Source organism: Mobula birostris, chromosome 14 (assembly GCF_030028105.1).
Source record: "Mobula birostris isolate sMobBir1 chromosome 14, sMobBir1.hap1, whole genome shotgun sequence".
Taxonomy (NCBI): Eukaryota; Metazoa; Chordata; class Chondrichthyes; order Myliobatiformes; family Myliobatidae; genus Mobula; species Mobula birostris.
The window spans coordinates 94751331-94764838 of record NC_092383.1 but is presented as its reverse complement, the minus strand read 5'-3'; the positions used below and the strand labels follow the sequence as shown (position 1 = coordinate 94764838).

At 43.1% G+C, this 13508-nt stretch overlaps 1 protein-coding gene across 9 annotated transcripts in view; it reads right to left on the bottom strand.

Annotated features, from left to right (window-relative positions):
• LOC140210127 (6-phosphofructo-2-kinase/fructose-2,6-bisphosphatase 2-like) overlaps window positions 1–13508 on the bottom strand; it is a 103889-nt gene that overhangs the window by 34479 nt on the left and 55902 nt on the right. For 8 of the 9 annotated variants that reach the window (XM_072278979.1, XM_072278982.1, XM_072278985.1 and 5 more), the window contains 2 exons: window positions 3648–3710; window positions 257–321 (listed from right to left, as the gene is read on the bottom strand). In XM_072278979.1, coding sequence (XP_072135080.1) covers window positions 257–321; window positions 3648–3710 — 128 coding nt within the window. The remainder of the gene's footprint in view (window positions 1–256; window positions 322–3647; window positions 3711–13508) is intronic. The other variant, XM_072278986.1, reaches the window with a different exon arrangement.

The window sequence follows — 13508 nt, the reverse complement described above, 5'->3', positions numbered from 1 at the left end:
GGCAGATTATCTCCAAAGAGTATTGATAATGGCTGGGGTCACCCGTCTTGTAAAGACACTGTCCAGAAGGCAGCAATGGCAAACCACTTCTGTAGAAAAATTTGCTAAGAACAATCAAGGTCATGGAAAAACCATGATCGCCCACATCATACAAAGCAGCACATAATGATGACAATGATACAGAAATCTAAATTTATATTCTTTTCAAATCACCCCCTAAAATGAAGTAATTGAACAGTAAACACAAGATAATTACCAGTGGTCGGTCACGGTGTGTGTTTACGGCTTCAACGTTCAGGTAAATGGATTCTATTTTACAACCTGCAAGGAAGGAAAGGGTTAAATAGGATCAAGTAAGTGAACAGGGTTACCACGGTGATTGGTGAGACAATGCACCATGAGTGTAGATACTAGGACACCATTCACAGTGGGTCCCAAACTATCATCTGACGTGGAAAATATTTACTATCTCAGTGTTGAGAGAAACTAATCATTGAACTTGAACCTGACGTGATGGAATTTAATTTTGCATTTTGTTCTTACCTAAAGAATCAAAGATAAACTCAGCATTGCTCTTCTCATTGCTGCCATGAGGGAGGAGGTACAGAAGCCTGAAGCCACACACTCAATGACACAGGAACAGCTTCTTCTGTTCTGCTATCTGTCTTCTGAATGGACTGAACCCACAAACACTGCCTCACTACTTTTTTCTAATTTCCTATTTTATTACACTAATTAATGTAACTATTTAATATCTCTACCCTGTACTTATTATAACTCAGTTTTTTTTCCATTATTACATACTGCATTGTACTGCTGTTGCAAAGTTAACAAATTTCATGACATATCGGTGATATTAAACCTGACTCTGATAAGCTTTTTTGCCATATATATTTACACAAGTTAGGAATTTGTTGCGGTGTGTTGGTACAAAATGCAACAAAAAATAACATTCAACAATTATAAAGAATTTAAAAATATATAACAAGTTAGAGGTTAAAGAATGGATATGGAATAAAATGTGCATAAATAAATAAATGCCAGTATGTATTTACAATGTAAACAAAATTATAAAAATGGTTTAAAGTGTTTACAGTGCAGTGATGGGGGTCAACAATAGACGGGGAGATGGGTGTGGGGTAACTAGAATGGTTGACTGGGAGTTAAAGGTAAAACATTAATGGTTATTTCATAGATTTTACCTCCATTAACTCAAGATTCAGGTATTTATCACGTGTACATAGAAACATGTAGTGAAAGGCAATGTCACAGCAGGACAACAGACTTGATAAGTATAACTTAACAAATCCACTGCAAGAGTGGCAATTATTTTAGATAGGGCATAAGGGGCAAACCAAACTGCCACTTGATGAGACACTGTCATTCACATGAATGAGTCAGAGACGCTGAACTCAGGCACATTCATATAAAAATTTCAATCAGTTGGTTTGATTGTTTGGGAGCATAATCTTTCAGACAGATTGTTGATGGGTGGGGCAAGCATGCAGTCCTCACAATCATTCAACAAGCAAAAGTTCTTAATCTGCTCGAAATGGGATTGTTACAGCATCCTGGGAGTTTCCTGATCAAGAGGAATTTTGAGAGGAACACCCTAGGACAAGCCCAAGTTTGACTCCACTTGTTTTTACTGCTTTTTAAATTAATTTTACTTCAAAAATTGAATAAATATCTGCAATAACTTGCATTTATGGTGTGTTTTATAGCAGTAATAAATTCCATAAAGTGTCATGTGCAAAATGGAGTGCAATGCAAAGGAAAGAATTTGGGTGGATGTTTAAAACCCTTGAGCAGGGAGGGTGCCTTGAAATCAGGGGTTCCCAACCTTTTTTTATGCCATGGACTCCTACCATTAACCGAGAGGGTCCAGGCTGGGAAACCCTGCTCTAAATGGTGGAAGAATCACGAGGGGCATAAACAAGATGAATGCACTCAGTCTTCTTCTCAGGGTTTGGGAATCAAGAATGAGAGGGCACAGGATTAAGGTGAGAGGAGAAAGATTAAAGGGGAACTCGAAGGGCATTTTTGTTTTACACGGAGGGTGGTATGGAAGTGTAACAAGCTACCAGAGGAAGAGGTTGAGGCAGATACAATGAGAACATTTAAAAGACAGCTGGCCAGGTGCATGGAATGGAAAAGTTTAAAAGATTGCGGGCCAGATGCTGGTAGGTGGGCATCTTGGTTGTATTGGATGCATTTGGGCCAAAGGACCTGCTTCCAAGCTGTCTGACTCTGTGACTATAAATGACAGACACCACAGTGGACAGAGAAGTAGTGCAGTTTACGTTGTGGCTGCTGAAGGCATGGGTGACTAATGTGGGGTAAAGACAGCACAACCTTCAGAAGCACAAATAGAAGTGAGAAATTGAGGTTTGGCAAATATGTTACTCTCACCTGCTCCAGTTGTAAAGCATTTCATTAAGCACAGTACAAACCATTTATTAATTATTGTATACTGTACTCTCTAGTAGGATACATGGACTTTTAACCTTACAATCGACCCCATTATGACCTTGTCTTTCTGTTGTGCTCCAGCTCCACAACTTATGATTTCAGTATTATTTTCTATTTTATTTATTTAGGGTGTCAGGGTGGAGATACATCTCTACCAAAGGAGGTGTAAGGCGCTCCCTCCCTCCGCTAGTCTGCTGGTCCCCCTCGGGCAAGGTGTAGCACCTGCTTAGCCCCCCGATCAGGGTCATGTGAAGCCATGGGAGCAGGTGGTGGATGGTCGTATGAGCAGCTGGTGCACATCAAAGTCCTGGTTATGTGACCGCTGACACCAGGCAGACATTCTCTGAAGAGTATTTATAGTGGCTGAGGTCACCCATCTTGTAAAGACACTGCCCAGAAGAAGGCAACGGGCAAACCACTTCTGTAGAACAATCTGCCAAGAACAATCATAGTCATGGAAAGACCATGATCGCCCACGTCATACCACATGGCACATAATGATGATGATTTTACTTATTTACTTTGTTATTTATTTTTTTCTATTTGCATAGAATTTACTTGCACATTGGTTGTCAGTCTTTGTGTGTAGTTTTTCATTGATTCTATTCTACTTCTTTGTTCCACTGTGATTGCCTGCAAAAAATATATTTATTTTGCCTGCAAAAATATATATTTGAACACTGCTCTTTCTCTGTTGCTGTTTGCTCTGCCCTGTTATTGTTCTGCCTGAATGCACTTTGTAATGAATTAATCTGTACAATCTGTATGCAAGACATGTTTTTTCCACTAATTCTAATTGCAACCAGTTCCAAGAATCGATGCAAGCTTCATGCCAGACTGGAGAAAACCAGCTGATCTAAAGCACCACCAAGACAATGCATGGCATGACAATCAGAAATATTTCATTATTGTAGATTTGAAAGTGTACACATCTACATGTGCAATCGACTTTATAAAACATTTGGCTTGTATTGGCTGTAACCTAAAATATGCTAGAACTTCTTCATAACATTCTGCAAACTTAAATGCAGTGTCATTCCCCAAAGTCAAATATTTAAAAAATGTTATACTTGTGCAACAGTCAATTTGAGAAGCTTGTCATCTAATTAGCATGCCCCGCTGGTCATAATTGGTTGCAGGAATGTCAGTGATAAGGAAGAAAGCATATTACCAACCATAAGCAACGGGTGTCAGTTTCAGGACTGTGTGGAGAGGACACTTCAAGTATGGCAGTTCATCTGTAACAAAACAAATGAGAAAATCATAGAATCCTACTGGCATTCAGCCCATCTTATCCATGTTGTCCATGCCGCTGAGCTGCAATAACTCCACTTGCCTGCATTAGAATATGCGGTTCTTTAAGGTTGTTACAGCTGGAGGGTAGTGGGGACAAGCTCCCACTAACCTATTAAATGTTCCCAATGGCATGCGCCTCAAACAGCCTCTGACAACCAAGTCCAGCTCCTGGCCTTCACATGTGGCTTAGATATGAAGCCCAGCAGAACTGTTTCTACTGACAGGAGAAGGGGCAAAGGTGGGTTACAGGCGCCTTAAAACCAGTCGCTTCAGGCAGATGGGGCTCATCAGCCATTGTTGGCAGCTCATCGAAGAGAATGAAAAATGGTCTGTCTTGTGCCTATACCTACTCATGGGGAAGGCTTCGGGAGTAAACCCTGAGAGTAAAATCCGGAGCTGGAATCCCAAAGGTAGTCCTACGTTGAATTCAACGCGGACTGGCAACACCTTCGACACTGCTGGTGCCTAATTGCATCAGTCTCTGGCATTCCTTTGGATTAATCAGATGTGTAGAGAGGGGGAGTTTGCTACGTGGGCAACAACTTGCTCTCCATATTGTATCTAGACAGCTAGGATGCAATATCCATGGTCGACTCTGACTGACAGAGACCTCAGAACCTGCAGTACTGTGGAAAAGTCTGAGGCACTCTATCTATATACTGTATCTGTGCCTAATATTTCTACACAGTACAGTATCTGCCCTGAAAATAAACATATTTTGAACTCTGTCTTCATTTCTCTGGAATTGTTCAGAGGTTGTGGCATTCTCTGGCAATGATAGTGCTTTGATTGCACCTGAACTTTCAGATCATTTCAGAGTCCATCACCTTGGTGAGCCTGGAACCCTGCCCTACTGACAGAATGATGTCAATTTGAGTGAAATGTTTCTGTAGCTTTATCCAACGTGTAAAGTACATAGAACATAGAACGGTACAGCACAGTACAGGCCCCTCAGCCCACAATGTTGTGCTGACCCTCAAACCCTGCCTCCCATATAAACCCCCAACTTAAATTCCTCCATATACCTGTCCAGTAGTCTCTTAAATTTCACTAGTGTATCTGCCTCCACCACTGACTCAGCATGTGCATTTCATGCACCAACCACTCTGTGAGTAAAAAACCTTCCTCTAATATCCCCCTTGAACTTCCCACCCCTTACCTTAAAGCCATGTCCTCTTGTATTGAGCAGTGGTGCCCTGGGGAAGAGACGCTGGCTATCCACTCTATCTATTCCTCTTAATATCTTGTATACCTCTATCATGTCTCCTCTCATCCTCCTTCTCTCTAAAGAGTAAAGCCCTAGCTCCTTAACCTCTGATCATAATCCATACTCTCTAAACCAGGCAGCATCCTGGTAAATCTACTCTGTACCCTTTCCAATGCTTCCACATCATTCCTATAGTGAGGCGACCAGAACTGGACAAGTACTCCAAGTGTGGCCTAACCAGAGTTTTATAGAGCTGCATCATTACCTCACGAATCTTAAACTCTATCCCTCAACTTATGAAAGCTAACACCCCATAAGCTTTCTTGATTACCCTATCTACTTGTGAGGCAACTTTCAGGGATCTGTGGACATGTACCCCCAGATCCCTCTGCTCTTCCAAACTACCAAGTATCCTGCCACTTACTTTGTACTCTGCCTTGGAGTTTGTCCTTCCAAAGTGTACCACCTCACACTTCTCTGGGTTGAACTCCATCTGCCACTTCTCAGCCCACTTCTGCATCCTATCAATGTCTCTCTGCAATCTTCGACAATCCTCTACAATATCTACAACACCACCAACCTTTGTGTCATCTGCAAACTTGCCAACCCACCCTTCTACCCCCACATCCAGGCTGTTAATAAAAATCACGAAAAGTAGAGGTCCCAGAACCGATCCTTATGGGATACCACTAGTCACAACCCTCCAATCCGAATGCACTCCCTCCACCACAACCCTCTGCTTTCTGCAGGCAAGCCAATTCTGAATCCACCGGGCCAAACATCCCTGGATCCCATGCCTTCTGACTTTCTGAATAAGCCTACTGTGTGGAACCTTGTCAAATGCCTTAGTAAAATCCATATAGATCACATCCACTGCACTACCCTCATCTATATGCCCGGTCACCTCCTCAAAGAACTCTATCAGGCTTGTTAGACACGATCTGCCCTTCACAAAGCCATGCTGACTGTCCCTGATCAGACCATGATTCTCTAAATGCCTATAGGTCCTATCTCTAATAATCTTTTCCAACAGCTTTCCCACCACAGACGTAAGGCTCACTGGTCTATAATTACCCGGACTATCCCTACTACCTTTTTTGAACAAGGGGACAACATTCGCCTCCCTCCAATCCTACGGTACCATTCCCGTGGACAATGAGGACATAAAGATCCTAGCCAGAGGCTCAGCAATCTCTTCCCTCGCCTTGTGGAGCAGCCTGGGGAATATTCCGTCAGGCCCTGGGGACTTATCCATCTTAATGTATTTTAACAACTCCAACATCTCCTCTCCCTTAATATCAACATGCTCCAGAACATCAACCTCTCATATTGTCCTCACCATCATAAAATCTAAGGGATAAAATTGGTCCCTTAAGAGAATCAGAGTGGACAGCTATCTGTGGAACCAAAAGAGATGGGGGAGATTTTGAACAATTTCTTTTCTTTGGTATTCACTGAGGAGAAGGATATTGAATTGTGTAAGGTAAGGGAAACAGGTAGGGTAGTTATGGAAACTATGATGATTAAAGAAGAGGAAGTATTGGCTCTTTAAAGGAATATAAAAGTGGATAAGTCTCCGGGTCCTGACAGGATATTCCCTAGGACCTTGAGGGAAGTTAGTGTAGAAATAGCAGGGGCTCTGACAGAAATATTTCAAATGTCATTAGAAATGGGGATGGTGCCGGAAGATTGGCGTATTGCTCATGTTGTTCCATTGTTTAAAAGGGGTTCTAAGAGAAAACCTAGCAATTATTGGCCTGTAAGTTTGACGTCAGTGGTGGGTAACTTAATGGAAAGTATTCTTAGCGATGGTATGTATAATTATTTGGATAGACAGTCTGATTAGGAACAGTCAACATGGACTTGTGCGTGGAAGGTCATATTTGACAAATCTTATTGAATTTTTTGAAGAGGTTACTAGTTGACGAGGGTAAAGCGGTGGATGTTGTCTATATGGACCAGTAAGGCCTTTGACAAGGTTCCACACGGAAGGTTAGTTAGGAAGGTTCAATCGTTAGGTATTAATATTGAAGTAGTAAAATGGATTCAACAGTGGCTGGATGCGAGGCGCCAGAGAGTAGTGGTGGATAAGTGTTTGTCAGGTTGGAGGCCGGTGACTAGTGGTGTGCTTCAGGGATCTGTACTGGGTCCAATGTTGTTTGTCATATACATTAATGATCTGGATGATGGGGTGGTAAATTGGATTATTAAGATGCGGATAATACTAAGATAAGGTGGCATTGTGCAACGGTCCCCAACCACCGGGCCGCGAGGAAGCGATATCATTTGGCAATAGGAGTCAGCTGCACCTTTCCTCATTCCCTGACATGCCCACTGTTGAGTCATTACGCATGCGAGGTCATTACCCGCGCGTCATCCATTTCAGCGCGGGAAGTAGATCAACTCCTCGAGCTTGCAAATGATGGCGGGCTGGAAAGTATGTTTGACATAACATCTCTGCCGGCATTCTGGATCAAAGTCAAGGCTAAAAATCCTGAGATAGCCACGAAAGCACTGAAAATGTTGCTTCCATTTCCAACATCATATCTCTGTAGTGAATGCAATGAAAACTAAATTGCGGAATAGACTGGACATAAGGAACCCCCTTCGAGTATCGATGTCTCCCATCACCCCTCGATGGCACCGTCTTGTTGCAGGGAAACAAGCCCAGGGCTCCCACTGATTCAGTGATATTGGTGTGTTGCAATGATTTTATATGTTCATACGGGGAAAATATGCACTGTGTGTTTAATATCCAAACGTTACTTAAAATGTTATGATGCTGTTGACTTATATAACCATATAACAATTACAGCACAGAAACAGGCCATCTCTCCCCTTCTAGTCCGTGCTGAACGCTACTCTCACCTACTCCCACTGACCTGCACTCAGCCCAAAACCCTCCATTCTTTTCCTGTCCATATAGCTATCCAATTTTTCTTTAAATGGTAATATCGAACCTGCCTCTACCACTTCTACTGGAAGTTCGTTCAACACTTACTTCAAGCTCCCTTGATAATTGACTTATCACTATATTCATGCCAGGAAAATATGCGCTGTGTGTTTAATATTAAATTCGTTAGATAAGCCCTTTTAGAAAGGAAGTTGAGTGTATTAGCCACTTATCACCGATATTCTGGTCGTGATTAACACCCCCTCCCCCCCGAACAGAATTGCCAAAAACGATTTGTAGAAAAAAATCGTACACACATGTGCAAGTTACGCATGCGCGCTGGTGCCCGCGCAAGGCTTCATGGTAATTGTAGTCTTTTTCGGGGTTAAGGCAACGTATTTGACTGCTACTCTTGTCCATTGGCAACCCTACCACCACCAACCTCGGTCGGCCGGTCCGCAAGAATATTGTCAATATGAAACCGGTCCGCAGTGCGAAAAAGGTTGGGGACCCCTGGCATTGTGGATAATGAAGTAAGCTTTCAAAGCTTGCAGAGAGATTTAGGCCAGTTAGAAGAATGGGCTGAAAGATGGCAGATGGAGTTTACTGCTGATAAGTGTGAGGTGCTACATTTTGGTAGGACTAATCAAAATAGGACATACATGGTAAATGGTAGGGCATTGAAGAATGCAGTAGAACAGAGGGTTCTGGGAATAATGGTGCATAGTTCCCTGAAGGTGGAATCTCATGTGGATAGGGTGGTGAAGAAAGCTTTTAGTATGCTGGCCTTTATAAATCAGAGCATTGAGTATAGGAGTTGGGATGTAGTGTTAATATTGTACAAGGTATTGGTAAGGCCAAACTTGGAGTATTGTGTACAGTTCTGGTCACCAAATTATAGGAAAGATGTCAACAAAATAGTGAGAGTACAGAGAAGATTTACTAGAATGTTACCTGGGTTTCAGCACCTAGGTTACAGAGAAAGGTTGAACAAGTTGGGTCTTTATTCTTTGGAGCGTAGAAGGTTGAGAGGGGACTTGACAGAGGTATTTAAAATTATGAGGGGGATAGACAGAGTTGACGTGGATAAGCTTTTTCCATTGAGAGTAGGGGAGATTCAAACAAGAGGACATGAGTTGAGAGTTAGGGGGCAAAAGTTTAGGGGTAACACAAGGGGGAACTTCTTTACTCAGAGAGTGGTAGCTGTGTGGAACGAGCTTCCAGTAGAAGTGGTAAAGGCACGCTCGATATTGTCATTTAAAGTAAAATTGGATAGCTATATGGACAGGAAAGGAATGGAGGGTTATGAGCTGAGTGCAGGTCGGTGGGACTAGGTGAGAGTAAGCATTCAGCATGAACTAGAAGGGCCGAGAAGGCCTGTTTCCATGCTGTGCAGGTTTCCCCCGCCATCCGAAGGTAGAGCGTTCCTATGAAACAGTTCGTAAGGCAAAATCTTGTAAAGCGAAGAAGCAATTACCATTTATTTATATGGGAAAATTTGTGAGCGTTCGCAGACCCAAAAATAACCTACCAAATCATGCCAAATAACACATAAAACCTAAAATAACAGTAACATATAGTAAAAGCAGGAATGATATGATAAATACACAGCCTATATAAAGTAGAAATACCTTCCCACAATCATTATTGAACTGTTCCGGAGCGAAAATCTCACGCAAGCGCTGTCGGCAGAAATTCTCACGCAAGCGCTGTTGGCGAAAACACGCGCAAGCGCTCTCCAGTAACCTTTAAGCTATGAAGCTGCCAAATCAAACCAAATAACACGTAAAAATACACAGCTGATATAAAGTAGAAATAATGTATGTACAGTGTAGTATCACTTACAGGAACTGGTTCAGCACCAAGCATACTGATGATGGTGTGTTAAGACTGAGTCGTCGGAGTCTGGGTGGTGCAGTGGCCCCCGCCCACCCTCCAGGCCGCTGAGCAATACATTGCCGCGAAGAACGCAGGGGTCCAGTGGTTGCCAGGAGGTACACAGCACATCTTTAAGAAAAAAGCCGAAACAAACATGCTAATTATTTAGGTGCCGCCCGTAATTGTCGGCCCAGATCAGTGCCGATTTCCCATTGCGTCGTCTCTGATCTGGGCCAACAATTACGTGTTGGTGGCACCTAATTAATTAGCATGTTTATTTCGGCTTTTTTCTTAAAGATGTGCTGTGTGCCTCCCGGCTACCTTTGCATTCTCCGCGAATCGGTATCTGTCCGTGGCCTGGGGGTTGGGGTGGTGGGACACTGGGGTATCATCTCGTCGCCTGTTTCCATTAGAGCAGGCAGTTCATCTTCTTCTATCTCTGCCCGCCTCGATGTCGAAGATCGAGGTTCGTCGTCTGCTGTGGCTGATGTGGAAGGCTTGCTTGACTGCTGAGCCTCGCGCATTTTTCTATCACACAGTTCTTTAATAAGGACTGAAACCATCCTGTAAATATCTCCTAAACCGACGTACCCTTTCAAAGTTAAAGTCGTACTTTATCATTACTCATTCGGTTTCGATTGTTATCCTTTCTTCTTCCGATTGAATCAGCTCTTCATCTGTCAGTTCTTGGTGATGGAATGCCAAAACCTCTTCAATTTCATCTTCATCAACCTCCACAAGCCAAACTCACGTTGTCCTTACTTCGTTCACCACGATCAAAACGCTTAATTATGTCTAGTTTTACCGTAAGTGTAACACCCTTACGGGCTCTTTCAGGCTTTTCCGATACCATAGAACTCATCTTGCAAATGGCTGCTCACAGGCTCGTGTTTAAGCAATGTCAGTGAGAATTCGGGGGAGAGTGGCTGCTCGGGGCGCGCTGTCTTTTATCGCGCGCTGAATTTTTTTTCATAACAGTGAAAACACCTTCTGAAAACGAAAATAGGATACTAATGTAGATCTTTCGTAACAGTGAGGTTTCGTAAAGCGAACATTCAAGAAGCGGGGGACACCTGTAATTGTTATATGGTCATCAAGTTTCCTCTCATTGGTGAATACTGAAGAGAAGTATTCACTGAGGACCTCGCTCACTTCCACAGCCTCCAGGCACATCTTCCCACCTTTATCTCTATTCGGTCTAACCTTCACTCCTGTCATCCTTTTTTCCTTCATATAATTGAAGAATGCCTTGGAGTTTTCCTTTACCCTACCCACCAAGGCCTCCTCATGCCCCCTTCTTGCTCTTCTCAGCCCCTTCTTAAGCTCCTCTCTTGCTACCCTATATTCCTCAATAGACCCATCTGATCCTTGCTTCCTAAACCTCATGTATGCTGCCTTCTTCCACCTGACTAGAATTCCACCTCACTTGTCACCCATAGTTCCTTCACCCTACCATTCTTTATCTTCCTCACAAATTTATCCCTAACATCCTGCAAGAGATCCCTAAACATCGACCACATGTCCATAGTACATTTTCCTGCAAAAACATCATCCCAATTCACACCCACAAGTTCTAGCCTTATAGCCTCATAATTTGCCCTTCCCCAATTAAAAATTTTCCTGTCCTCTCTGAATCTGTCCTTTTCCATAATGCTAAAGGCCAGGGAGCAGTGGTCACTGTCCCCCAGATGCTCACCCACTGAGAGATCTGTGACCTGACCCGGTTCGTTACCTAAAACTAGATCTAGTATGGCATTCCCCCAGTCGGCCTGTCAACATACTGTGACAGGAATCCGTCCTGGACACACTTAACAAACTCTGCCCCGTCTAAACCCTTGAAACTAATCAGGTGCCAATCAATATTAGGGAAGTTAAAGTCACCCATGATAACAACCCTGTTATTTTTGCACCTTTCTAAAATCTGCCTCCCAATCTGCTCCTCGGTATCTCTGCTGCTACCAGGGGGCCGATAGAATACTCCCAATAGAGTAACTGCTCCCTTCCTGTTCCTGACTTCCACCCATAATGACTCAAAAGAGGATCCTGCTACATTACCCACCCTTTCTGTAGCTGTGATAGTATCCTTGACCAGTATTACCACCCCTCCTTCTCTCCCCCCCCCATACCTTTTAAAGCACTGAAATCCAGGAATATTGAGAATCCATTCCTGCTCTGATGTCATTCCTGAATCCATTCTTGAATCTGATGAATAAAAAGTCCCTACATTAATCAGTACAAATTGTACAAAATGATAAGAAGCATAGATTGTGTGGACAGGGTATCAAAAAAGGCTTTGATAAGGTTTGTCTTCATAAGGCAAGGCATTGAGTTTAAGAGCTGCAACTGTGCAAGAGAATGTTTAAACCACATCTGGACTGGTGTGGAGACACAAGATTCTGCAAATGCTGAAAATTTTGATCAATACGCACAAAATGCTAGAAGAACTCAGCAGGTCAGGTAGCATCCATGGAAAAGAGCAAATAGTCGATGTTTCGGGCCGAGACTCTTCATCAGGACTGGAAAGGAAAGATTTCCAGAATAAGAGGGTTACGGGAGGGGAAAGAGTACAAGCTGGTATAGTTGAAACCAGGTGAAGGGGAGAGTGGGTGGGTGGGGAAGGGAGGAATGAAGCCTTCTTGTACAGTTGCTGGACTAGCAGGGTGGAGTACAAGCTGACAGGTGATAGGTGAGACCAGGTGAGGAGGAAGATAAGATAGCATCATTTTAGAGGCAACTAGGCAGGCACGTGACCAGGCAAGTAATAGGTCGTATGCAAGCAACTATTTGGTTTAAATTTGCATGATGGTTGGCACAGGCACGATGGGTCAAAGGGCCTGTTCCTCTGCTGTACTATTGTATGTTCTGTATGTACTATATGTACTCTACTGTATGTATTATTCTACATACTGTATGTACTATATGTACTCTACTGTATGGACTATTCTACATACTGTGCAAAAAGTCTTGGGCATCCTAGCTACACACACGTGCCTAAGACTTTTACACACACTGTACACGTCACCATATACAACCCCGAGGTCACAACACCCCTGCAGTACAGCCCTCAAGTAAACAATGCAAAGTATCTGCTTTCTGGTTTGTGTTGTTTTAAAACATAAAACAAACTGCACATTAGCTGCACCATAAAAAGAAGAATACTACTGCAACTGGCACCAAATCCGCAGATCATAGGTCCCAGACCAGGTCTTGGACTGGGGAGCTCTGTCTCCGAGGGTGGTGGAAGCCAAACCACGAGATATATTTAAGATAAGAAACCATAAATTATTTTTATTTTTTAATTTAGAGATACAGCATGGTTACAGGTCCTCCTGGCTGAACAAAGCAACACTGTCCGATTACACCCATGTAACTAATTACCTACGAACAAACAACACAATTAGTACCCTGTGGTCAGGGTGGATACATCAGTGAGTGCACTTTCTGAATGTCAACATCTGGAGATTGGTCACAGAACACATCTTTCACGGTCAGGATAACTCAATATGCCTCTACTTTCTGACAAGGCTGAAGGGAACTGGACTTTGCACATCCATCCCCACGTCACTCTACAGATGCACAGCAGAGAGCATCCTGACAAACTGCATCACTGATTGGTACGGAAACTGCACTGCGATGGACAGGAATACTCTATAATGGGTAGTCAAAACTGTCCAATGCATCACTGGCACCAGCGTACCACCCATCAAGGACATCTATACAGAAAAGGGCCAGCAACATCATGAAGGATCCCACCCACCTTGA